Below are 27515 nucleotides of genomic sequence, written 5' to 3'. Positions count from 1 at the left end.
CTAATAATGTGTTCATGGCATTACTGAGAAGCTGCTCGAAACTGTATCATCATTTGTTACCTAATATTTTTCTATAAGCGTAAGATGTCCGTCTGTTATGGGAAAGAATCGTTTCTGAATGAACTGCTGTGGTGATGGATAGATGGTGAAAAGTTGTCCAGCAGAGCATGAAACATTTTAAAATGTTCAGATCTCGGAAACTTGAAGACAGCACCAAGTGGAGAGTGATACTGTCTATTTGAGTATCTTGCTTGATGAAGGAACATTAAGAAGCTAGCTTGTCTATGCTTTGAATTTTCCACAAGTTGTCTTTCTTTTTTGCGAGATAACAAAAGCATTGAGTGTGTGTGAGCAGAGAAACAGTTTAATGGCATCATGGTAGGAATTATTAGAGTACAACTGAGACTCCAGTGCTTTATGATGCATAATGTTACTATTTCTACAAAACTCATTGAAAATTATTAAGTTTTTGTTCAGTATTTATGCAGTTATATCAGTAACTGATTTTACTATAATCCCTCTAGCATTAAATTTATTCTCTGTTAAGAAAATGAATCTATGAAGTGTGTTCTTCTCTTCCCATGCAGGTCTGCAGGTGGTGCTGAAGTCCATAATAAAAGCAATGGCACCACTGCTGCAGATTGGTCTGCTCGTATTGTTTGCCATTGTCATTTTTGCCATAATTGGGCTCGAATTCTATTCAGGGGCCTTACATAAATCCTGTTACAGTTTAGAAGATTTTGGTGAGTAGCCTTAATGCTTTTTATGTAGCTGCTCTTTGTGTTTCACTTTTTACTGATTCATTGTAAACTTACTAAATGAGTCCTTGAGAAAATTTCAGGCTCCTTTAATACAAAATTAAAGGTACAAAAATAAAGAAATGGATACGGCTTCCAATGAAGATAATATATTTGTGTTGTTGTTAGCGTCTTTGAAATTGATTGTTGCATTGTATTGTGTATGACATAGAATGTGACATAAATCTGCACATGGGAACTTCAGAGGATAAAAGTAAAAAAGTATCTATTTATCAACTCCTAAGGCCTGAGGGAAACTATAGTCATACATGGATAAACTCAGGCTTTTGGAAATACTAGTGATGTCTACTGGAAAAAAGAGTTTTTTTTTTAACTTTTAGGACTGTATGGAAAATTAACCTAGCATGCAAAGGCAATCAGCGTATTAGAATGAAATGTAATGCAACAGACAACATTTGAAACATGGTAGATCAACAGTGACAGACAAGATAGCTTGCAAGGCAGATGTTGAAATGCAGAAACTAGGAAGAAAAGCATGACAAAATATTACAAGTAAAATAATTAAAGAACATGTCCTGGATGTATGGTCAGTGAGCGGACATTGACACTATGATTGCATAATCCCCTCAAAAGGTGTCACCCCTTTTTGGTGTAATGTGCAACATCATTAGATGCTCTCAAGAAGAGAATCTTAATGCATGTCTCTACAGGCACCAGACATGAACATTCTTGCCACGTAAACATGGACCATATGACAACCATCACCAGTCTTCACTGTAGACACCATTCATGTTCCAACCATATTTTCTTGTGGACTGTTAACTGGGTGGGCCACTATGGTATTGAATAGCCTCTCAGCTTCGAGCTTGACTATCAGCTACTGCCCTTCTTTCCAGATTGGCGAAAAGTTTATTGATTCTCCATTTTGAGGAAAATATTGATATGCTTTAAATACCTACGACAACTTCCAAACGCCTTGCAAATGCAGCCAATCATGAGACTGAGACCAACAGAGTTTTTCCTTGCATTTCAGCATCATGTTTAAATGCTTTCTAACTGCTGACTGATTGATTTCATTGGTATGTGCAACAGGTATGCATAATGATTCTTTGTGGATATTATGTGACCAGAATTAAAAGTTGAAAAAGCATTAACAGTTTTTAATCACTCACTGCAAATGTTTTTAGTAACCTAAATTAATACTGTTATTTGTAAAATTATTAAAGTTTCACACTGGTATGTTATGGAAAAAAACAACTCCAGTACTCTGTGTGTTTTTCAGATGTTATAGTTAAAGAGGGAGATTTAGAAACTCCTTGTAATGCAGACAGCGAGTTGACTGCACCAAGAGGAAGTTATGTTTGTGATGCTAATATTTCTACTTGTTATGAAAAATGGGATGGGCCGAATTTTGGAATAACATCATTTGATAACATTGGCTTTGCAATGTTGACTGTATTCCAGTGCATTACTATGGAAGGATGGACAGCCATTCTTTATTGGGTAAGTGCTTTACATATTTTGACATATTTGTTTTGCTACAGAATCAAAATGTTTAATCTCTTTTTGTGTGTAAAACTATTTTTTGTGGATAAATAGCAATATTGATGAGTGGAATCACTAATTAATGCTTACTATGCAGTCTCCCACTGCATGATATTTTTGCAATGTTGTCCAGGTCACGTGAAAAATTTTCAGGTGTTGTTAGAAATAAAAAAATAGTGAAGCATACTTCTAATGCAGTAGATCTCAGTATATAACCAGCATTACATTGATTGAACAGATCAGTTACAATTAAATAATATAGATCATTATTTTGAAGATAAATGAAATAACCATTCCCACCAGAGTGAATAGTTATGACCTTAACAATAAAACGATCAAGTACAAAAGCCAACTATGGTATTTAGTAGCTTAATTACCACAGCATTATAATATGTGTAACATCACAGACATTGAAAAAAAGTACTGCAAAATCTCCATTAGGACTAGCAGAAATAATCTCAGAGAGTTAATCATAAGAGACTACTGGAGATACAATGTTTCTCGTACTTTTATTGACAGGTTTTTTACACATATTAATCACTCAGTAGAAGAAGAGTTCATCCTAAGTGACAAAAATGTGTTCACACCCAGCATGTGTCCTGGGTCAACCTGTGATCAGTTTGCAGAATATCTGCTGTACAGCTTACTCCACTAGGATACAGGGGAAGTTTATTTTGCAGTGCACAATTCCATTGTTTCCACATGTGAGTGGAAGGACTGTTGGGCAGTTTCTCTCTTCTCTGTTGTTCTGGCAGTGGTGTCAGTGTGGCTGATATACCAAGTGTTAAAGCTAATGTAGTGATGGTGATAGGAAAAACAACTGCAAGAAAGAAAAAGAAAACTATGAACTGAGCAAATTGAAGAATAAAATTTTACACAGTAGCAGAAAAAAGTCCTGACTCTGGAAAGAGTTATTTTTGAAAACAGATCTCTGTCAAAGCTGATACTCTAAAAGAGAAAGGTATTGATACAGGCTGGGGCATATAAAAGTGGTCCAGAGAACTGAGTTCCAGGGTACAAAGAAACACAGAAGAGGAAAGTACTAACTTAACTATGGCAGATGTTGAAAGTGACCACCATTCATCTCTGGGCACATTTTCTGGTGTGCGGGCACATTTCAGAATGTTTCTTGACTTGATCAAAACAAATACTATCTGATGCAATTTCCAGACTATGCATTGCTGGGAACTCTTTGCTGGCACTTTGATACCATTAAACTTCTCAGCAGGTAACTGACCACACCATATCCACAACCTTGTTGTCACATAAGATTCCACAACGAATACCTGGTGCTCCACTGTGAGTACCATCGTCCACTTTGGACTGCTCTACTCACACTGACACAGCCCACACAATGCTCTTAACCATGTGGATCACATGGCGGACATACACGTGGTGTGCATGTCACAGGTTGTGGTTATATGCATACATTTACGTCCAGTTATATCCAATCATTCAGTCATATCCACTCATCCCCACCCTGTTGCTACTGCATTCATGTGTTAGCCAAAACAAGAATTTTGTGGTAATGTACTTTACTCTATGCCAATCATTTGAGGAAACTGGACATACATTTCTAATGCAAGTGCACACAATCTATCCATGTGACACAGATTTTGCTATAATAGGGAAGTGAATGCAAGTCATTTATTCACCTTGACAATGGGTAGAATTCATAAAGGAGAGCAAATAGTAGAATCCATACAAAATCATCAAAATGATGGTGAATTATTTTGATTTTACTAATATAAATGCAGTGTTGGTAAGAACTGGTAGTAGTAGGTTAGGCATCACTGTTTCAGATGTACAGACATAAATGTGCAGTGTCTTTGAAATTTTATTTTATTTATATTGTTTAAGAGGAAAACATTGAAAGTATTAATTGCAAAATGGACTTACAAAATTGAAGAAGAGAAATTTGTTAACATCTATGATAAATTTAATTATTATGAAGTATTTTATGAAAGTATTTGTCTGGAGTGTAACATTGCATGGAAGTGAAACAAGAAACATAAGCAGTATAGACAAGAAGAGAAAAGAAGTTTTTGAAGTGTGGTACTGTGGAAGAATGCTGAAGTTTAAAGGAGTGATGGAATAACTCTGGTAATGAAAAAGGACTGAATCAAATTGGAAATGAAAGAGTCTTATGGAACAATCTGACTAAAAGAAGTGATCTGGTGATAAGACACTTCCTGAGGCATTAAGGAATAATCTGCTCAGTGTGGAGGGAAGCGTGCAGGAGGGTGAATTGGATGGGGAGGAGGGAGGTGTGAGGGTAAAAGTTGTTGAGAAACACTAAGACTTGACTGCAGCAAACAGTTTCAAGCAGGTGTACGTTGCAGTAGTTAGGCGCAGATGAAGAGGTTAGCACAATTACAATTCTGATTTTCATTCTATGTACTGGTGTTCTTTATGTGTGGTCATTGTATAATAAAATTATATAATTGTAGACATAAGAAAGAAATTTCAACCAGTAAATCCTCATATGACATACACTATCTATATATGATGACCAGTGTTGTTCAAATTTTGAACATCTTCAGATCTTTAAAAACAAATAAAATACACGCCACGTTTCACCCTACAAACCAGTAACTAAACTGAAACACACATGTGAGAAATATAAAAGTGTATACAGTACCACTGTAGTTGCAAAGCCTCCTAGCAGTTTTATGTACCATGCTCAGCCTCCATATGTCCCTAATGTACATACTCTACCTGATTAAAAGTATCTGGACATTGCTATGTAATGCGGAATTGACCAATAGATGTTATGAGGGGTGGACCTGCCATTATAAAAGGATGCAGAGAGTATTGTGTTCTCAGTAGAGAAGCAGTAACAGTGGAATGCATCAGTAAGAAGAGCTCACTCGCTTGAACTAGTCACTGGGTTTCACCTGAGTAACAAAGATATCAGGAACTTTTGAATCCTTCTAAAACTGACCAAGTTAGTTGTTGGTGATGTGATTGTGAAGTGGAAACATGAAGGAACACTAATAGGGGTCCAGATACATTTGACCAGGTAATGTGAGACCTTAAAAGTAACAATAAATAATGAATAACTATAAAAATTTATCACAGTCTCTTCAGTATCTGCATGTAAAATAATTTTTTATGCTATGCCTAAAAGGTGTTTTGAAAAACTTATTTATCAGCCAGAAATGTGAATTATTGAAACTTCTTTTTATTCGAAACTATCTCTAGTTGCGACGAGCTCATTTCTCACTGAGCCACTTATATTTTAACATTATGTTGGTAATGGGATTTGCCTATGAAGAATGACTGTTAGTTCAGCAAAGTGTACATTCATTTTGTGGTATGATCTCGTAATTGATCTTGGTTGGAAAAAAATGACAGAAGGTGACTGACAGATCTAACTGGCAGGGTCATGGATCTTTTAGATATTAACTGTGTCAGATAATTAGAATTATATTTATTGTTTTTGCTGTAGCATTGGTAATGTCTATGTGATTATTATTGCTGTTGATATTATCTTTATCTTCATCATCATGTATAACAATTTGTGACAATGGCACATTGACATTTGTGTTTTCTATTACCAAAATTTGTGTGAGTGTTTATTTTTAGGTGTGTTTAACATCAATTTTGTTAAATTTTGTCCTTTTTTTGTTCAGAAAGTTGTGAGAATTGTCTTTGTGATCTCATTTACAGAGTGTTCTTTGCACTTTATGGAGATTACTTCTTGTCTATTTACTGTGGTTGCAACTTTAAGTACACTATATTAAGTTGAAAAGTCAAGAAGCTAGTTTATGTTGATTATGTGGATCCTACTACCCTGCACAGTTGCTTGAAGGGCTTAATATTTTTCATTTCACTTGATGTGTACTGCATTCCTGAACATGACAAGTTGCTAAAGGAATCTCTCACTACACTATGTGATCACAAAACAACTGTAGCAACCGTAGCAATTATGCCATATATACTGCCATGATTAACACTGTCTTTTGTCATTACTTTTTCTAGTGATGAAGAAACACATTCTCACAAAAGAGCATGGCAGGTGGTATGTGATGCATGGCTTCTTGGAATATCATAATTGAATTACAAATATGTAAAGAGATAAAATATTCTTATAGGTTACTGTTTGCATTTGTGTAATAATGCATCATATAGTGGCTCTGAGCACTATGGGACTTAACATCTATGGTCATCAGTCCGCATCATATAGTGTATGGGGGGGGGGGGGGAATGAAGTAACACATACAAGTATGATGTTGTGACATATAATGTACTTGTTAAATTACAGATTCAGAGCTTTGGGTTTAATCAGTCTTAGGCACTTAATGGTCTTAGAACTTTTTCTGGCACTTAGTGTGCTGTTCGCTTTGCTAAGTGCTTTGATAAGTAAATGATATCAAGTTAATTGAAGTTCAAGTTCCACATTTAGGTGCAAATACTCCAAAGCTGATAGTGTGAAGTCAGCAAGAAACAGTCAGATACCATTTTCAGTTGAGCCATTCATAGTGGTATTTGAACCAAACATTGGCTCAGTGACTGATTTGCTTGTTGGTTGGATATGTTGCAGCATGAAACATGCTTATTTTTAGAACTAATTGCATAATTTTGCTGAAAACGTAAGTTTGTCCCCAGTGTTCCACATGATGAGCTCTTGCATTTGAAACTGTGGGTACTGTAGGGCATATATACAATCACTCTCACTGTTATTCGTGTATTCTTGATCACTGGACAGTATTTACTGAAAATGTTAGTTTCTCTGATTTTAATTCCATCCATATAATTTAGCATTCTCATCTCATATTTTCTTATTATCACATGTGTGGTTTATATTCCATATTTTCTACAATATAAATATTTCTTTTGATTTCAGACAAATGATGCACTAGGTAGTTATTTCAACTGGGTATATTTTGTGCCATTAATCGTCCTGGGTTCCTTCTTCATGCTCAATTTAGTTCTTGGTGTTCTTAGTGGGTGAGTAATCTGAAGTAAATACACAGTAACAGTATTTATATGTTTAAAGTAATTAATATCTTCATTCTTTATTGTAATGGTTTTAATGTATTGAATTTAATATTTTTACCATGTATATCAATCACTTTGATCTTCTGAGGATGCTCAATGTTTAAGACACTGGATTTTTATCTCTGAGGAGAGGATTTAATACCTGTTCAGCCTTCCAGATTTAAATTCTCCACAGATGCTCTAAATCAATTAGAGCACTAGATTTCTTTGAGAAAGATATGGGAAATTCCTTTCCCATCTTTATCCAGTCATAGCTTGTTTTCCATCTCTAATGACCTTGTTGCTGATCAGACAGTACAGCCTAAACTTTTCTCTCTCTCTTTTTTTTTCAATTTATTTGGTTTTGGTTACTTTTACTAGATTGATACAGATGTATTTGTTGTAGAAAATTAGCTGTATAATTTGCTTATTTTCCTAAAATTCTGTCGTATTTTATCAGTTGTGGACCACATTCAGGCTCTGTATGCGTAGGAGGGTAACTAATGCATCAGGTGAAATAAGTGAAGGTGTTCTGAAATCTGCTACACATAAAAACAGCTTCTGACATAGTAGGCGGGCTGGTAAAGTATTCATTCAAAAAAGAAAATTACAGCTTATGTTTAACAACAGTTTCTATATTGATGATAAATGGGATATTTGTCGAATGAATCTGATTGCTGATTATATAGCTGGGAAACTATAGGCAGAACAACATTCTGAAGATGCTATAACCAGAATTTATGATTTCTAAAAAGCTGTAACTAGTATTTTCAGTGTGGTATATGGGTTAAGGTGATTGCCCACAGTTATGAATTATTGTAAAGCAAAACGTCACACATGACGTGCTGGTTGTGGGTACTGACATTAATATTCATGCAGAAGTAATAAATAACACACTATATATTTTATTCCCTGTTCTCTATACCCTAATTAACACATACTCATATGGCAATTATCATGCACTAATTATATACAAATGAAATGTATCATCAGTTTCATTTAATGGTGAGAGCAAGTTGTGTTTGTTTTACAAATAATTTGTAACATTTCAATCTGTATGTATGAAGCAAACTTTATTAATAAATACATTGAGCCATTTAATAAGTTTATTGTGTGAACTTATCACACAAAGTATTTGTTGTTTGATCATCATTATGATTAATATGGATTGTGTTGAAGTACACACGTAACTAATCAGTCATTCTCACTTAGCTTTCTGCTTTACATTTGAGAGGACAATACTGTGAAAGATTTTATGCTTGTCATTATGAAGATTTATTTAAAAGCAGCATAATATAGATGGTTTGTATGTACAATTTTCTGGCCTACCTGTAGCCCTTCCAGAGAGCAGAGGGCTGAATCAGAAATATTTCAGTCCATGGATACAAAACAGTTTAACTATGAGGGTGCTTTCATTTCATAAGTAAATAGCAATATAAATGACTTTCAGATATCACAGGCTGCTTGTTTTAAATTATGTTTTATGTTACATACTTTAATTTCATGAACCGACGTACGTATATGAGCATGCAATATCTGTTTATGTCACATCATGAAAAGTCTTGTGTGTAATGTTACTGTAAAATTGCATTCAGATCAGCATCTTGTGGCCACTGAGAGCTATTTATGTTGCTATTTACATTTACAATGACAGAACTCATGTCACAATAAAGCTTCAAACCCATACATTAAAACAATTTTGTTTTTGCCTTTTTCTCACTGACAGTGCCACTGGTTGCTCAGAAAACTTTACATTCAAAGTGTCTATGTGATTTAATATTTACATAAATCCATGTAATGACAGAGTTATAATTCTCCAAAATGCATAGTGTATAGTTAAATAAAAGTGACTGGTTCAATTTTTTCATGTTTCAATTACTATTCATAAAAGTCACAATTAGCATTAGCCTAAAATTTTCACGTTTGAAACTGATTTTCTTCAATTTTCCTGTAGTTTTCGTCCACATTTTCTTGAAAATAATAATATCTTTCAAATCGTTGCCAGGGCATAAAATACAAGAAAAAGTGTTTCAGAATAATTTTTTTCCAGGATTTTTTTTACTTTTGAAGAATTATTAATGTTTTTCCTTTAGTTTCATTTTTTGTGTTATCATTCATATTTTATTTACATCATTCTTATTTTGATATGTTCTGTTATCATTATATTTTTTTTTATTTTTCTAACCTTTGGGCACATGCACAAATGTTTCCTTTTCAGTGAATTTTCAAATGAAAGAACTCGTGTTGAACGAAGAGCAAAATTTTATAAAACTCGAACTAAACAACAATTTTCCCAAGCATTTGGGGCATATCTCAGTTGGATCACTCAAGCAGGTATCCCAGGAAATTGTAACATTATAATACTAGATTGCTGTACTTCTTTGGAAATTGTAGATAGCACTGCATAAGCAGTAGCGGAGAAGTAAAACTGAAATGCTTGTACAAGAGTTGTGTAATGGTAGAGTTGATATGATATTTGTTTCATAGGAACAGCATACACACTGATAGTTTCCCTATATCTTCGAACTTGTTTTGTTAAGAATCTGTCTTTGAATCATTTTGCACCCAGTGATTTGGATTTTATTCCACCCCTGAGAAAAGACTAGCATTAAGTGCATTGCAAACCTAATCTAGTGGTGTGTGCACAAAAGATGAAGATTTCGAAGAACCAGGAAAGAGCTCACTTTTTTCAAAGAGCCAGGAAAGAGCTGACTTCTTTCTGAAGTGTTCATGTCTGTTACTGTTCACAAAAATAATTTGTCAATGGCTTTGAATTTCAGTCACACTTGTTACACATTTGATTTCATAGGAAAATGTGAAACTGCAAAATAAGAGTTTCTAACTGTAGTGAGGAATATGGTGCACCAGAAATTCTTTCCATCCAAAAAATAGCTTCTGTGTGTAACATCATTGGAGAATCGTTTTTGCAGTAAATCTGGAACTAACGATCAGTCATTATTGATTCTGCTAGTTATGTCTTATCACCATAATTATCATGATCAGTTTTATTTACCCAGTCTTCTTTATGTGTCTGTTATCAGATAAGAAATTACTTCTGTAGTGAGGACAAAAAAAAGGTTATATCTTTCCCTTCTGGAGTATGAATTCTAATACAGTCTGCACTGTCAGGAATGTAAGCAGTTACAAATTGAATTGTTATATCTTTACTTTGAATATTCCTGCTGCTGATCCACAAGTAATAGCAGGTGGAATTTAGACCTTAATCTATAGAGCTCTACTAAAGAGACATTGTTTAGACTTTCCCAATAATATGCCACTGTTAAGCAAGCTGGGGTGGCGAAAGCTACTCAACTACCCACTATAGATAGATTCCAGTAAGATATTATTATGAGCTAATCAGATAGTTAATGTTACCTAAAAATGTTTAGTTATAAAAAGACCCACTACTGTACTAAATTACTGCCTTTATGTGAATCAGCCATTATAGTGATTCTCAAGACTGAATGCAGCTCATTATTTTATCCCTCAAGCTTGGTCTTTTAGTGGAACTCTCCATGTTTCCTTTTCTATAGTATAATTTTTGACTCTACCTTGGCCTGTTAAGAGGCCAGTTCATATCATGAGTCATTTGACATCCACCGTGGATAGATGCATTCTGTAGACTTCTCCATACAATATGTTCTTCAATGGTACACATCCATTTTGCTCCTGTATGTTTTCTAATGCCATCTGTCCATCTTCCAGTCTTGGAATCCAGCAGAGAACTTGCTATTCATCTACCATCCATTGAACTACATTTCCAACCCATCTCCATTTCATTTTCAATATGATCATAATTATGTCTTTCTGTGCTGACTGTTCCCTTTTCTATTTGCTTGTTGTCTTGTCTCTCCCAGCAATGCCAGACTTACAGGGATTGGACAGATGTTTGGAAACACCAAAAACTCAAAACACTACCATGCCTAATATGGTGTAGGAAACCCATTAACTTTCAAAACAGCTTATAGTCATCACAAAAGCAGTCTTGGACAATGCAAGCTGTGCAGACAGAGTCCATGTTGTCTTGGGACACAGCATCACCATTGGGGAACAAACACTGTATCATGGGATGGACCTGATTAGCCAGAATGGTCACACCAAAATAGCCACATAATCCTTGGCAGTAATGTGACTTGAAGAATACCATGGTATTGCAGCCCATATCATCATTGAATTTCCACCAGGTTTCATTCTTGCCATGTGAACTCAGCCAGATGTTGGAAACAATGTGAAACAAGACTCGTCAGAGCAAATGACTTTCTTCCATTACTCGATAGTCTATGTTTTACGGCTTTGGCGCCACGTTTTCCTGTTACAGGCATTTGAATCACTGATTGGTTTTGGAATTTCAGCTAACCCTGCAATTCCCTGTTTGTGGAATTCGCTTCATATTCTTTTGGTGGCAACAAAATTTGTGAGTACAACGTTCAGTTCTGGAGTGAACTTTGCAGCCGCCGTCCTCTTCTTTTTCATTATGATCCTTTTCAATGACTGTATGTCATGATCACTCAACACATACTTTCATCTGTGTTGTGATATAACAGATGATATTTCCCTGCTTTCCCTGTATGTACTATAAATCCTCGATATGGTGCTTCTTGAAACACCGAACACATACTTTAGCTCCAACATACTGCACGCATCACTATGCAGAACACTGTTCTGAGCACGACTGGCACTTGTAACATGTTAAAGACATTGTACAGGTGCCGTTCATGGTTATATACAACAGCACAACCTTCATGCTTAGTTAGCATCTGCATTTATATTCAAGCATGCATTTCATGCAATGTTCCCATATTTTTGTCCAACACCTGTACATCTTTCCAGCATCTGCTGAGCAACAAACAACTTTTGAATGGTTTTCACATTAACTGTAAAAACACACTGGAAGTTTTATTTTGAAAACCTTATTTGGCTTAGGCTACCTGAAGCACTCCAGGCCAGTTTTATTTTTCTGTCTGTTTCCTTTTTTGGCCATCCTGTCATCTGTGATAACCCTTATTTAGCTAATCTGAAGTGCCCTAGACCAATTAACTTTCATGTTCATTTCTTTTGTTTTTGATTTTGTCATCTGCCCTAAATCAACAAACTCATCAACTGGTTTTATAGTTCATTGATTCATGGTTAATTTGTACTATTTTATTCTTGATATGTCACTTAGACATTATTTTAGTCTCAATGTAATTGATTTTCAAAGTCATCTGCTTTCATACTTTATTTAATAAGTTCTTCCATTTATTGTTGTATATTATCAGCACTAAAGCAAATAGTACAGTGTCATTCATAAAACAAAGGTGACTAAGATATCTTCCATTAACTTCTTTCCTTCTCTGTTTTTCTCAGTTTGAAGGTACAAAAACTTCCTCTATGATTGCTGAGATTGGTTTTGAAGCTATGGGATCTTCTGGTTTGACTCCTCTTTCAATTTGGAATTTTTCAGTGCCCTGATGAAGTTCAACGGGAGCTATTGCATTGATGTATATACTCTCCAGTATCATTACATCATTTCTCAATGGTTATCAGTAGCAATTTAGTTGAAACTGAGTATAAAGCTTTTTCAAAACCATGAATCCCAAACGAAGTGGTAATTCATACTCATTGCACTGTTCTGTAATTTTGGTCATGACTTGCAGATTGTCCTTTATACTATGTCAATTTCTAAAGCCAGCTTCTCCCTTTGTGTGATTGGAACCTAATGTTCTTTGTTCTGTGCAGTTTTGCTGCAGTTGTAGTGAGTATCTAGTACACTACATATATGAGATTGTTCAGGCTTTAGTTTTTTATGTCTTGTCTCTCCCCTTTCTTGTAAAACAGAACAATTACAGTTTGGTGTAATTTTGGGCAACAGTCTTCTTTCACAAACATTCTCTAAACTATTTAGCAGATACCTTATATCTGTCTTTTCTCCATCTTTAAGCATTTCTTTTGAAACACCGTCACCCAGTGACTTCCCTTTCTCCATACTACAAATGGCTTTATTCATATCCTTTTGCATTTTATCAGGAACTTCATTATTTTCATAAGTACCTATCTGTTTTTCTGATCATCTCTTTCATGCAAACCTTTAAAGGAATCTCGGAATTCTTGAACAATTTTCTCTCTGTAGTTTGTCATTGTGCCAGATGTTATATTACTTTATGAAATATGACATCTACCCAGCATAAACTTCCATTTCATCATCTTCGTACAGTTATTTTTTTACTTGTTTCATTTACTTAATTTTCTTAGTATCTTACCACTTTGTCTCAAATAAATATACAAATAGCGTTGTTTAATTAAGCAAATTTAATCATTTCCTAGTTATTGTTTATTTGAAACTCACCTTCTCTTAAACAGCTGCTTGTTTCATTTGAGACTTTCTTTTCACTTGCCTGCTTCATACATGCATTCACTTTTCCTGACTGCAGATATTCTTTTGTTAAATAATTGCTGCTTCCGTCTGTGTTTGTATAACATTCTTTCTGCCAAGATACTGAACACGTTACCTATTTTAATGTTATTTACCTTGATATTATTAATAAATGATCATAATATACATTTATGACTTCCTGCCAGGTGAGTCTCTGTTTAACTATATATCTAACTGTACTCTGTATTGTATGAACCTGTGATCACTTGCAGTTTGAAAGCGACCATCACATCCTGCACAGTTTCATTTTTCATTCTATGTGGAACTTTTTGAACTCCATTTTTTGTTTCCCTCATATGGGAGAATGTGTTAAGCATATACATGCTGTGTTTCTCAACAAATTCTATTAGTATATTAAAACAAATTGTATTAGTATATGACTTCTGTCATTTCTGGTGTCTTTACCATTGAAACTTTTATATAGAAGGAATTGTTTGTTGTGTATCTCTTTTTAGCCTTTATTTTGAATTTACCATTTACATCAATTTTGTCTTCTTTTCTCCATCTTCGCCGTTTTTGAATAAAGAAAGCAGAAACAACTCTTCAGGTGTCAAAGTATCTAAACGAAGATGCTGTAACTTACCAAATGAGAAAGTGCTGGTATGTTGATAGACACAATAAAAAATGCACAAACATACACACAAATATTCAAGCTTTCACAACCCAAGGTTGCTTCATCAGGAAAGAGGGAAGGAGAGTGAAAGACGAAAGGATGTGGGTTTTAAGGGAGAGTGTAAGGTGATATGTCTGCCTGTGTCTGTATATGTGCAAATGGATATGTGTGTGTGTGTGTCTGAGTGTATACCTGTCCTTTTTTCCCCCTAAGGTAAGTCTTTCCACTCCCGGGATTGGAATGACTCCTTACCCTCTCCCTTAAAACCCACATCCTTTTGTCTTTCCCTCTCCTTCCCTCTTTCCTGATGAAGCAACCTTGGGTTGCAAAAGCTTGAATATTTGTGTGTGTGTTTGTGTGTTTTTTATTGTGTCTATCAACATACCAGCGATTTCTCATTTGGTAAGTTACAGCATCTTTGTTTTTATATATATTTTTCCCATGTGGAATGTTTCCCTCTGTTATATTCATAGAAACATATATATTTTCATATGTGAGATCTGTTTTGTGGTTTTGTTATGATTAGTCCTTCTTTTGAACTTTAGTCTCCATAATTTTGTTAAACAGATTGCTTTTCATTGTGTTTACAAGGCATCTTCTTTCTTCTTACAGAGAAAGCCATAAGTTTTGGAATCTTGTAGATATCTCAAAGTTTTTGTGACATTTTGATGATCCCTTTTCTTTAGATCTTCAGTGAAGTTGCTGTCATAATTGACTTGTAATCCAAGGTCTGGTCTTGTTTTGCTCTTCTGCTGTTCTGCTATTCATTGCATCCTTTTCCATCTTGATTTTCTTCTCCTTAATTTTCTTGATTCTGAATTCCATTTACTGGGTCATAAGAGTCATATGATACTTCACAGTTTCTTTTGCCACTCTCTGATCATCTCTTGAAATAGTAACATTTCTTTGTGTATCAAACAGTCTGTAGCCATCTGGAGCATAGCGAACAGAAGTGCATGGATTACTTTTTTCATCTAGATTCTTCAAGCAGCCTAGATTTTTGCCAAAATGTCTTGATCCAAAAGTTGGAAGTCTTAGTAGATTGTGGTCTTTTGCCAAACCACTTTCCTGCAGGTGTAACATTTTTTATTGATTGTCTGCAGCTCGTGGTCGTGCGGTAGCATTCTCGCTTCCCACGCCCGGGTTCCCGGGTTCGATTCCCGGCGGGGTCAGGGATTTTCTCTGCCTCGTGATGACTGGGTGTTGTGTGATGTCCTTAGGTTAGTTAGGTTTAAGTAGTTCTAAGTTCTAGGGGACTGATGACCATAGATGTTAAGTCCCATAGTGCTCAGAGCCATTTGAACCATTTTATTGATTTGACTGATTGTCCATATAGATCTTTCTTCAGTTAATTACTGTTGCCTTGTTCATTATTGTCAGATCTAATTTCTCTGCTTTCTCATTGACTTGAGGAATATAATTAATACTACAGTCCAGCACAGTTATTTTTCCTTCACACTGCTTCACAGCTGGTGTACTCTCCACCTTTAACACATCTTATTTTTGACAATTTCACATTGAACAGATTTTCTCTTTCCAACACATATTTTCTTATAGATCTTGCAGCCTCTGACGTATGTCTTAACAAATAGATTACACAAAAATGAGTGAAGTCATCCAATACAGTCTTGTAGTATCTATATCAACTGAATGTTGGAGGATCTGTCTCTCTACACAGATCAGTTTGTATTATTTAAAATGGTTGTGCTGCTCTCTCTCTCACAGTAGAAAATGGATATTTTGTTAGCTTAGCTCTCACACAAGCTTCATGCAATTTTTCTGATGAATATAAACTATTAGGTACTCCATCACACATTTTCTTTGTCTTTGAAGTATAAGTTACGTCTGGATTACCTTGCTTATTTTGCCATTATTGGTTTTCTCCTTCTGTCAATAATGGTCACTTTCCTGGTTCAGTTATCACTTCACACAATCTGTTTCTTGTTTTTGGTCCTTCTAAAATGAGTATTTTATCTTTATAGATTTAAATAGAATGTTTACTAAAAGCTGTGCAATTTTTTCAGTGATAGTATTAACAGACTTTAGATTTCTACTCAGTTCACAAACATACCCCACATCCTAGAGAATATGGCATTCACCCACAAATTTTCGTCTTGCTACTATCTTCATTGATCCACCTTGATAGGCGACTTTCACAAAACTACCATAGTCTTCCACGTTTTTCAATTTTTCCACATCATTACACATATATCCTATACATACACTATCAACAACTATGGTCATTTCTTCTTTCTTGCTACTTCTTCTGAAATCTTTTATACAAGAAATACACTGTCTTCTTTCTTTTTTTCATTGATGTCTTCTTTCTTGTTCTCTTTAGTGATGACTTCTCTCTTCTTTTCTTCAGTGATTGCTTCTTTCTTGTTTTCTTGAGAGATATCTTCTTTCTTGCTTCCTTCAATGACTGGATCTTCTTTGATGTCACCTGAGGTGAAAAGTACTGTTTTTGCATTGTCTTTGTCCTTAAAATAATAAATGTCTTCTTTATGGTTTGTCTTTTTGCAGTGAGGACAGGGCTTGAAAGGTCTTGTTTATCGTTCTTGAATTTTATTTTTGTTTTTAAAGTAGCATTCCATTATTCTTTGATTATTTTTCATGTATATTCAACTGTGTTCTTTGTTATTATGCTTCTGACTTTCTCCTGCAAAATGGCCATGTTCACCACAGTTGTTATAGATTAGATCCTTTCTTTTATCTTTGTTAAGATGAACATCGAAGGCAATACTATCTTCTTGATTCTTAGCTTTGTCATTCCTTTTCTTTTTTGAGCCTAGCAATTAGATTTTCCAGTCTTCTCTCCTGTGGGTGATGAATTCTATGCTGGAGAAAAATGACTGAATTCACTTGGCAAAACTTGGGTATCATGTCTGACATCTTTCCTGACTTGAAATGATTCAGTTAAAACACTATATTCTCTAGAGCACTTACATTACTAGCCATGACTTTAGTTTCACTGTATTTGAAACTATAATATTGTTGAAACAACTGCACAGTTCTTTGAGAAGTGTCTTTTTTGCATATTACTTTGTGTTTATTGAACATAGCCTTGGAAGTTTCACAACACAACTCATGTGGCTTTACCTTTCTGTCAGTTGTCTTCATTGTTCCTGACACAAATACCAGGCCATTCTGCTGCTTACAGTTCGCTGTTTCAATCATACAGCCTGCAACACACAAGTAATGCATGACACATGGTTATAGGAACTTTCATTCATCAGTGCCATCTACTGTGGCAACTACGCATATCAGGACACGTGTTCATAGGACCCTTTTCTCCTCCATTTCCAGTCAGGAATCCGTCCCTGTAATTTGTCTGTTTTGTTAATGTTCACCCTGTAAAATGTTTTGCCTTGCTGTCCCATTGTTGCCATTTATATTTTTTCTTCTGTGTGACATATTTCAAATAATTCAGTTTCATCCACAATATCATACAGGTCTTGCGTAGTAAACAGTATTCTGATTTTGACATCATCCCACACGGCAAAAATGCTGCTGTCATCAAGCAGTTATATATCACAAAATTCATCACTTCCCTGGGACTTTTTAAGTATTTTTCTTCTTTTCAACGTTTATTGGTTGTTTTTGTGATGTTTCTTTATTTCTGTTGAAGCCATACCAAATATACAGTGCCCCCCTCCATACTAGCCTAAAATCCTTTGATACATAAAATCACATTTTAAATTATTTCTGCTATTTGTGGTGCACTTTAAAAATATAGTTTTCTGCTGTACTAAAAAGTAAAGTTACTTTGTACAAAGGTAATTTCTTACAAGGAAAAGAACAAAATCTAAAACTTTTATAAGATTTAGATTTAAATGTGCTGTGGATCAAGGCTGATGGGTATTGTACTATTTCTTTGTAACCTAAAACTGGTGACACACAAACTCTGGAGCTGTGTGAATGTTGTAGATTTCATTTTGCTAGAATAGAATTTGCAACTACTGTAATAAGATAAAATAAACATGTGGGAGAGTGACAGTTTAAGACTAACAGGAAAATAATTTTGTTCCCTCATTACAATGAATGTAACATGCTGTGATGTTACTATCAAACTTGTCAGTGCTATTTTACAACACTATTTCACAGATGAATGTTAAGTACCAGATATACTCAGTTTTTTTCTCCATCATGTTATAAATTTGTGAAATGTTTTCCTTTTTGTTACCAACTCCTTCTTCCCAGATTCTTGCTGTTAACTGTACACATTAAGCAAAGCAGTAAAATACTCACTGTAGGCATTTTGAAAACTTTCATAAGATAATTATAAATACTGACTAAATGATGAACTGGTTATGTAGTACAGTTCAGTAAAAAACCAGGTATTTAAGTATGCAAGTAGGCACTATGTATGGGAGCACGCTGATGATCAAGTTATTTAACTACATTTTTTTCCTCAAGATGAGAGCATCTGGAAAAGTATTGATGTGGTTGTGTCAATGACCCAGTTTTTCTTCTGATGTTGTGAAGCGTGTTTCCAGGGCATTATGTAGCTATGATACAGTGTTTTATTTACATTGTGAAACTTCCTGACAGATTAATTCTGTGTATAGTGGACTATACCTTCATCCCAGAACTTTGTACTTAGGACATTGATCTTACCAACTCAGTTATCCAGCCACAACTCTCGAAGGCCCACAAAGTAGGAGAGAGTGTTATAATCAGTGGCAGCCACTGAGGCATTCCATTGGCAGTGCCAAAAAAACTTAGTTTGGTAGCACTGACTCTATTACGGAATTTTGTTGATAATTCATATATTTCATAAGATATTATATCAAACAAAATGTATAGGGAAACAGAAATAAACACTTATTACAACAGCACCCTTTTTATGCACAGAAAGAGTTATATATAATCCTGGAGAACGTGATAGCAAGTGTTTGCATGAGAGAGAGAGAGAGAGAGAGAGAGAGAGAGAGAGAGAGAGAGAGAGAGAGGAGAGTGTTTCCATGTCTGCATGAAATATAAAATGTAACACTAACTTTGAAAAGCTCTATCGCACATACGCGCGTGAGCACACATATGAACAGCGCAATTCTTTAGTCCTCACAGGGTATGTTCGCTCACTTTTACGTAGCAGTCATAAGCAGGGGGTGTTTTGATGTATAGTTGCTTAAGATACCAGTGGAGATCGGGCCTAAACTACCATGTAACAATATAACCAAACTCAGCTAACAATTGCACTCTAGCAGCAGTATGTGCTCCGCTTCGCTTTTGAGTTGTGCTTGCTCGTTGTTTCCTTTTCTTATTTTGAAATGAGTGTGGAGAGCAATCTTGTTCTGTCACAGGGTTCAAATATGGCTCTCACAACATCAGATGGAATCAGCGATCCATATATACATTATTACATCAATTATGCCTTAGGAACAGAGAACATGGACATAGGCTGCCAGCCCTGTGCGAGGGTGGCGTGGCTTGTCCCCCCACTCTGCTCTTCTCCCCTTGACAGCCAGAACTCCCTGTTTGTTTTACGTTCATGGCCGACTGCCAGAAAAAGTGACAGTACAAGAAATAATAGAGCATGTATAAATTATTCGAACTTGTAATCTGGATTTTGCGAAGCAAATTTAATCAAATTAATAACATCTAAAACTAAAGGCATTGTACTCACCAGTAGCAGCAAATCCATGACTTTGGGAAGACATCTTCAAAACAATTGATAGGAATTATATTGTAAATCAATTCATCACGCCTTCTTGTTGGCAAATAAATCTCTCATTCAAACTGAAATCTTCAATTTTACACACGAATGACTTTTCACAGGTTAGCATCCCTAAGACACTCAGTCATTCTTCTTTCATGGTGTTTTGAGAATGTTTTAATTCTCTCGAGCATTGAAAAGCACTGCTCAGCTTCTGACCTCAAGATAGGTGTCATGATTAGCAGTTTCAAAACTTTAGCAGTCTTGTTGAATGTGTCACAGAGTTCATCCTCTACAATCAGTGAAAGGAATGGAAATGCACCAGCAACTGCTCTCAACTCAGGCCTAGCATTGAAGAGTTTTTCCTTGTTTTCAAAAACATCTTTTACTACTCAAAAATGGTAGTTCCATCTTGTCACACATGGGGCAAGCATTTTTGAATAATGCTATGCAACACTTTTGATTTCTGTGGCGAGTTAGAAAAGAAAGAAGAATTACCTGAAAGGTGTGCAAAAGAGATGCACGCTTTGCGATTAACAGAGGCTGCCGCAGACATGAGGCCAAACTGATGTGAATAACAATGAATGTAGTTTGCATTTGGATATTTGTCTTTAATTAATTTCTGAACCCCGTTCAACTTGCCACTCATAGTGTTTGCACTATTGTAACTTTGAGCTATGAGTTTTGTGTGGTCATCGCCAATTAATGGTTCAATTTCTTTCAGAAAACTCGCAGATGTAGTATGAGCATTCTGACTTTCTGGATTAACAAAGTTCCAAAATCTTTCAACAGGTTTTCCTTCAACAACATAATGCAAAACAATAACCAATTGAAATTCACAAGACACATCTGCACTTTCATCCGACATTATTGCAACATAATAATTGGCGTGTTTTATTTCTTTACGAACTTCATCACAGTTCACTTCCAAAGTGCATTGCAGTAGTTCATTCTGAACAGTCTTAGAAATGCCTTTGAATACTGATGCTTGAATGAGATGAACTTGAATATCTTTATCCATTTCTGCGCTGAACTGAATTAGCTCACGAAAAATCCCCTTATTTTGAGAGCCATCAGATTCATTGTGGCTCCTGAGAGGCAGTTCCAAAGCACCGCAGAACTGAATACAATTTACAATTAAATTCAATATATATCTATTCTTTTCTACACATTTGTTGTGGCTGTCAATTGTTTGTCTATATTGTGAATCTAATTTCTGCTGAATGTTTGTTTTACCTAGAAATGAAAGATTACGCACATTATTCATGTGTTGCTTTTACATTTCATGTACTTTCATTTTAGACCATATATGCCCAATATCAGTTATTCCGGTCTTGCACTAGTGAACATCACCCCCAAATAATGGACAAGGAAAATAAAAAACAGCATTGCTTTCTTCACAACCACAAGTCCATTTGTTCTTTTGGTAAATTTCTGGATTGAATGTACTGTATCAATTTTTTGTTTGCTGCTGCAGATTCAGATTTGGGAGTGGTGTACCTATTGTTTTTTATCTGAGAGTCCTGTTACTAAATGGCATTTTTAATAACTCATTTACTTTGTTCATGTTTGCTATTTTCACAGTCAACTGAATTTTCCGTTACAGATAACACTGTACAGACAGCTATATACAGTCAATTACCTGACCTCACAATAACTACATGTTTGCACAGGACTGTATTACACAAACATAATAAGTATAAATAGAAATACTACACCTTTTCTTGGAATACCAGTATTGAAAAAATCGCTCTTCATTTCAAAATCTAAGGGCATAATTATATTCAAATTACATATAGCTATTTATAATGATATTTAAGTGTATTATTTCTGTATTTGATTTAATTAAGCATTAATTAGTGTTTAGGAATGCATAAGCATTAACTTGCAGAAGGACTGTAAAACTGAATTACAATACATCTGCACCCTGATAATTTCTAACAGGATCATTAGATGGCAGATCATGCTCCTATAGGTCCTGCACTTTACTGCTCTCTGGCAGAAGGAATGTAAAGCTCTGAGTGAGACTAGCTGTGGCTTCACTCCGCCGTAAGAAGCATGAAGAAACCAGTGACCGAGCCTTTCACACAGCGATTTATGAGAGCAGATGGTGCCAATCTGCTGTTGGCTCCAAGCTTCAGAAAACTACTGCGAGAGCACACAAGGCGAAATGTGCCTCTTCAAATTAGAAAACACGTACTCTGAAACAATGTTTTATGCACAGTTCCCATAGATTTCTCTTTCTTTCTTTTTTATACAAGGGGTGCCACGACACAGGGGCACTACCTCAGAAGCTGCCCCTGGTTATAATTAAAACTGGGCAGACTGGGAGTCAGGCCAAATAGCTCAGCTGTTAATAGCAATGCCCCTGAAAGGTAAAGTTCTGTGTTTGAATTTCAGACTAACACACTGTTTTAATCTGCAAACAAGTTTCTTAATAGCAATGCCAATGAAAGGCAATGTTCTGTGTTTGAATTTCAGTCTAGCACACAGAGTGAAAGATTCATTCACATTTGTAAAATGTGCAAGAAAGTCAGTACTGCTGCCAGTGAAGAGTACTGATATCCCACAGTTTTTTACATTGTTTGCCATTCATTAAACAATTATCATTGATGGCGTTATGATCGTGCAATAGGTATGAACTAGTTACATATAAACAAGTTACAATTTTGTGAGATACATTAAATTGATGCCCTTAAAGCTTTCCAGTTACAGGTGTGTGATGTTCTTATATTGGCACTATGAAATAACCTCCTTATTATGCCCATAACTTTGTTGCTTTTAAAAGTTAGTTGACATTTCCTGAAACCTGTTAGTATTATAATAATAAGTATTATCATTCTGTAGCTCTGCAGTACCAGTATTTATCCAAATATTTTGATTTATGATGTTGCTATTTAAAATCTTGTAAAAAGAACTGCTTTCAGTTCCTTGTACTACCTTTTGTACTGATAATACTGAATCTGTCTTGATGAAAAGACATTGAGTAAGATATTGTTGTTCTAGTGACTTAATTTTGTGTATAACTCTATGCAGTTCCATATAAACACATTATTTTAACACCTTGCCATAGGATGTGGTAAGACTGCATGACTTACTGTAGTTCCCCAGTAGTTACTGCACCAGTTTCCTTTTCCTTACCAGAGAATTTGCCAAGGAGAGAGAGAAAGTTGAAAACCGTCAGACGTTCCTGAAGCTGCGTAGGCAGCAGCAGCTGGAACGTGAGCTCAATGGGTACGTCGAGTGGATCTGCAAGGCAGGTGCGTAAGACCTATTTTTATGTATGTTTATAGTTGATGTGTCAGAAAAGTGAAACAGTTTTTTACTTTGTCTATGAAAATTTGTGACAATGATGTTGGCTGCAAGTGATACCTTAATGAAAACCAGTGAGAGATAAATTACTGTGTGTGAACTGAATATAATATGACTTTTTTAACTTTTAGAATAGACAAGTGTCAGCAAGGGAATATATTTGTTGCTGTTAACATCAGACCATCAGATAACTGTGGTTCATGAGAGACTGAAGGAAGTGCACTATAAATTGTCAGCTCAAAGAGGGCTTTCGCATACTGAGCAATGGATAGAAGTTGAGGACCAAAACACAGACTGGGTAGCATATAAGTAGATCACATGATGGTTTGATCTATGATCCATATATTAGGATTGTCAGTGAAAGCTAACACCAGAAGTTCACAGTGACAACCTCTTCGTGAATTTATCATTTAACTGCTTTGTCACCACTTTGACTGCGCGACCTACTCAGATTCAAGTGTAAAAAATACAATTTACGACCTACTTTTGCTACTACTTACTTTCTACCTCCAGAGTGGTATTCCAGCATCCAAACTTAGCCTTATGTCACACCCATATATGCACTTCTCTCTTAGATTCATACCTCTCCCGTCACTCCATGCACAAAATTTGTCCTGTCAGTATATTTCACTGTGTTGTATTTGAAAATATATTACTTGATACAGAGAGAGAGAGAGAGAGAGAGAGAGAGAGAGAGAGAGAGAGAGAGAGGGGGGGGGGGGTTGGGGGGGCGGGGGGTATATGGTGGGACTGAATCTGCTAAAACAGATGGTTATATCTATGAGTATTGGGTTTGGCAAATTGTTTTACATATTTCCCTGTTACAATTATTTGTTGCTAATTATATACAGTATTCATAACAGTAGTACAGACTTTAGAGAATTTTCCTGATTCATGTTTATCATTATTTACTATTATGTGGAATAAGTCAACTGCTGACCATATATATGAGTGATTTACACTTGTTTAGTACTTAATTTATGTTTTTGTTACTCTATTGAAACATACATATCTCTTCAAAAATTTCATGATGTAGTATAGAGAATTGTGAATAAGAGTAACAACTGAACAATCAATGTAAGCCTCCAAGACCTTCATCTAGTCCCAGAAAAACTATACAGAGATTGAGAAGCTGGTTTTTGTTACCAGACACAACATAGACAACTTCCATATTTAACATTATTGTGCATGGATTCACATGACAATGGACTGTAAGCCCTTCTTGTCCCTTTTTGTTCCACTTTGCAATATAACTGATGAAACCAAACAGTACTTGCAACAGTGCGTGTGACTTCTCAGTACCTACAACTAGGAGACACATTTCAAACTGACCACAAGCACTTGAGAGTTTTTACATTATTGTATTTCTTCATAGAACTCTATTCTGTATTCAATCAGCATAAAGAAATATGTTTACATGTAAACAGTATGCTACAAAATTCTTGAAATTACTTTCTTACCATTGCAGTAACGGTTTCACAAAAAACTGAGAGGTATCCCACTCTCCAGCAGATATTGTGATACCTACAGCAACCTTATATGTTTGACACATGCTGCTGCTTTTTCTCTGCATACTCTCTTCAGATTCTACCACCACCTTTCTCCGACAGTTTGCTTGGAGCCATGAAAAGGATACTTCATGGTTCCCCAAAAGCTTACAAGTTACAATTTTGTCTCATCCACTGCAGCCAATCAACAGTGACCTGCACTAAGAACCTGGACTGGTGACATGTTTCTCAGTCACAGATCAACAGGGACAAAGTCTGTGACTATGGGAGGTGTGCAGAAAATCAGGAAGCTCCTGACCATCTTTGGCCTCCATGCCTAAAGCTCACAATCCTTGGTACAGGATCTATATTGACTTTGCTGGTCCATTTTTATACTAATTATGACAAACACATGTTCGTGGTTGTCCTATTACTCTACATGTAACATATTTCTGCAACAAAATTAAGTAATGCCAACTAAACCAGAATACTTTGTCCATTCTTTAACTTTATGACAGGTTTTACTAAAATCTCATCTGCTGGCATTTCACTGTTAGTCTGTAAAGATAAGAGAGAAGTAGTGTGAATAGCCTTGATCACATTTTAGCTGTAAATATTTCATCACATTTCCGTTTTATGAGGGCATGCTGAAAACTAAGGCCTCTGAGTTTTGTATACTATTCTCAATATTAGCTGAAGTATTACATGTGATGCACATTACTCAGTCGACTTTCCCACGTCACAGATGCAAGTTGCAGCCCTCTGCTTCTTGAGGGCTCCAAATTGTAGTGTGTGACATGGCAGTGGGTAATGTAGCTATGTCAGTCCATGTGAAACAGCATTCTGTAATCAAGTTTCATGAATTTGAAGAGTTTGCCCACACATGGAGCACCCTATGCTTCAGCATGATAGTGCCAGACCACACTCAAACACTGCAGCATCTGCAACAATCCAACGCCTTGGGCCTTGGGTTGTCTGTCATTGATTGTTCTCCATGCAGTCCCAACTTGACCACATCTGATTTTCATCTGTTTCCAAAACCTAAAGAAAACATTTTAAGGACTTCACTTTGATAGTGATGAAGCAGTGCAAGCAGAGGTGAAATTGTGGCTCTACCAACAAAGTCACACATTATGCGGTGGCAGTATCAACAAACTGGTGTCTCATTAGGAGAAATGTATTTGTCTCCAGGGTGACTGTGTAGAGAAATAAATATGTAAACATGAATAATTAAGATGTACCCCCCTGCAGGTTCGGGGGTTAGAATAGGCCCGTGGTATTTCTGCCTGTCGTAAGAGGTGACTAAAAGGAGTCTCACACATATCGGCCTTTATGTGATGGTCCCCTATTGGGTTTGACCTCCATATTTCCAAATTTTTCTGAAGAGCAAGCCAATTGGGGAAGGGCACCTTACATGGTGCACTGTGTCCATCATGCATTGAGATCTTTTGCCTGATTTCTCGGCGTCGCATTGCAGTCCCGCTCATTCTCCATCTCTTGGGGTGCGATTTCTGCCATGCACTGTGCAGTGTCACTTTCTGTGAAGACGACGACCATGGACTTCCTTGCACCTAATATCCAGCACAGTAGCCAGCTGGTTGTGGTGGGGCCACCATGTACCCTGTTGGTGGTAGCCCCCTGACAACACGGGGATCGCTCTGCTGATGCCTGTGCTGTTCGCTCTGCTGATGCCTGTGCTGTTAACTCCCCATGTATGCCAAGGAGTAGATGCTTGTCTCCCTGGGGTATCAGGACTCCCGGCAATGGCCATCCTGCCAGGTGGTGCCAATAGGGAGGGCCCTTGGCTGAAGTGGGTGGCATCAGGGCGGATGACCCGCAATGAAGTGTGGTACATCATCTCTTGCTGGTGGTCAGCCGCCAGCAGTCTCTAAGCATCCTAGGGCTCAATTCAACACTCAGAAATACAATCCAAAATCATTCCCCTCCTTGGCCACACCGTGGGAGGAACGAAAGGCTAAGGATGGCAGCGAGACTTATTTGCCCCAGTTCCCAGTTTGAATGAGAGCTGATGGGGAGTCTTTCATGGCGATGAAGCCTCAGTTCTTTGTAGAGCATTTAGAGGACAAGTTTGAGGAAGTGGAGGGCTTGTCCAAAATGCGCTCTGGGTCAGTTCTGATAAAAACAGCATCCTCTGCCCAGTCATGAAGGTTACTCACTTATGGCAAGTTTGGGGATGTTTCAGTTACTATCACACACCATAAAAGCTTAAATATGGTAAAGCTTAAATATGGTTGGTTGGTTGTTTTGGGGGAAGAGACCAAACTGCGAGGTCATCGGTCTCATCGGATTAGGGAAGGACGGGGAAGGAAGTCGGCCGTGCCCTTTCAAAGGAACCATCCCGGCATTTGCCCGTAGCGATTTAGGGAAATCACGGAAAACCTAAATCAGGATGGCCGGACGCGGGATTGAACCGTCGTCCTCCCGAATGCGAGTCCAGTGTGCTAACCACTGCGCCACCTCGCTCGGTGCTTAAATATGGTCCGGGACATTATCTTCCACAGGGATCTTCTTTTACAGTCTGATGATGAGCTGCGCATCAACTTAGGGCGACGAGGTGTCCATTTTGTCTGGCACGTCCACCGGGGTCCAAGGGATAATCAGATTGCCACCGGTGCCTTCATCTTGGCCTTCGAGGGTGACACATTACCTGAGAAGGTGAAGGTGATGGTCTACCGCTGTGATGTCAAGCCATATATCCCTCCCCCAATGTGGAGCTTTAAGTGTT

The 27515-nt window shown here is 36.5% G+C and overlaps 1 protein-coding gene across 1 annotated transcript in view; it reads left to right on the top strand.

Moving 5' to 3' along the window:
* Window positions 1–27515, top strand: part of LOC126184206 (voltage-dependent calcium channel type A subunit alpha-1-like) — a 508450-nt gene that overhangs the window by 84699 nt on the left and 396236 nt on the right. The window contains 4 exon segments of the mRNA XM_049926574.1: window positions 588–743; window positions 2041–2261; window positions 7153–7256; window positions 23115–23230. Of these exon segments, the coding sequence (XP_049782531.1) occupies window positions 588–743; window positions 2041–2261; window positions 7153–7256; window positions 23115–23230 (597 nt within the window).

The sequence above is a fragment of the Schistocerca cancellata genome, chromosome 4 (assembly GCF_023864275.1).
Source record: "Schistocerca cancellata isolate TAMUIC-IGC-003103 chromosome 4, iqSchCanc2.1, whole genome shotgun sequence".
In the NCBI taxonomy this organism is placed as follows: Eukaryota; Metazoa; Arthropoda; class Insecta; order Orthoptera; family Acrididae; genus Schistocerca; species Schistocerca cancellata.
The sequence above is the reverse complement of the archived record's forward strand: the minus strand, read 5'-3'. Positions and strand labels throughout refer to the sequence as shown.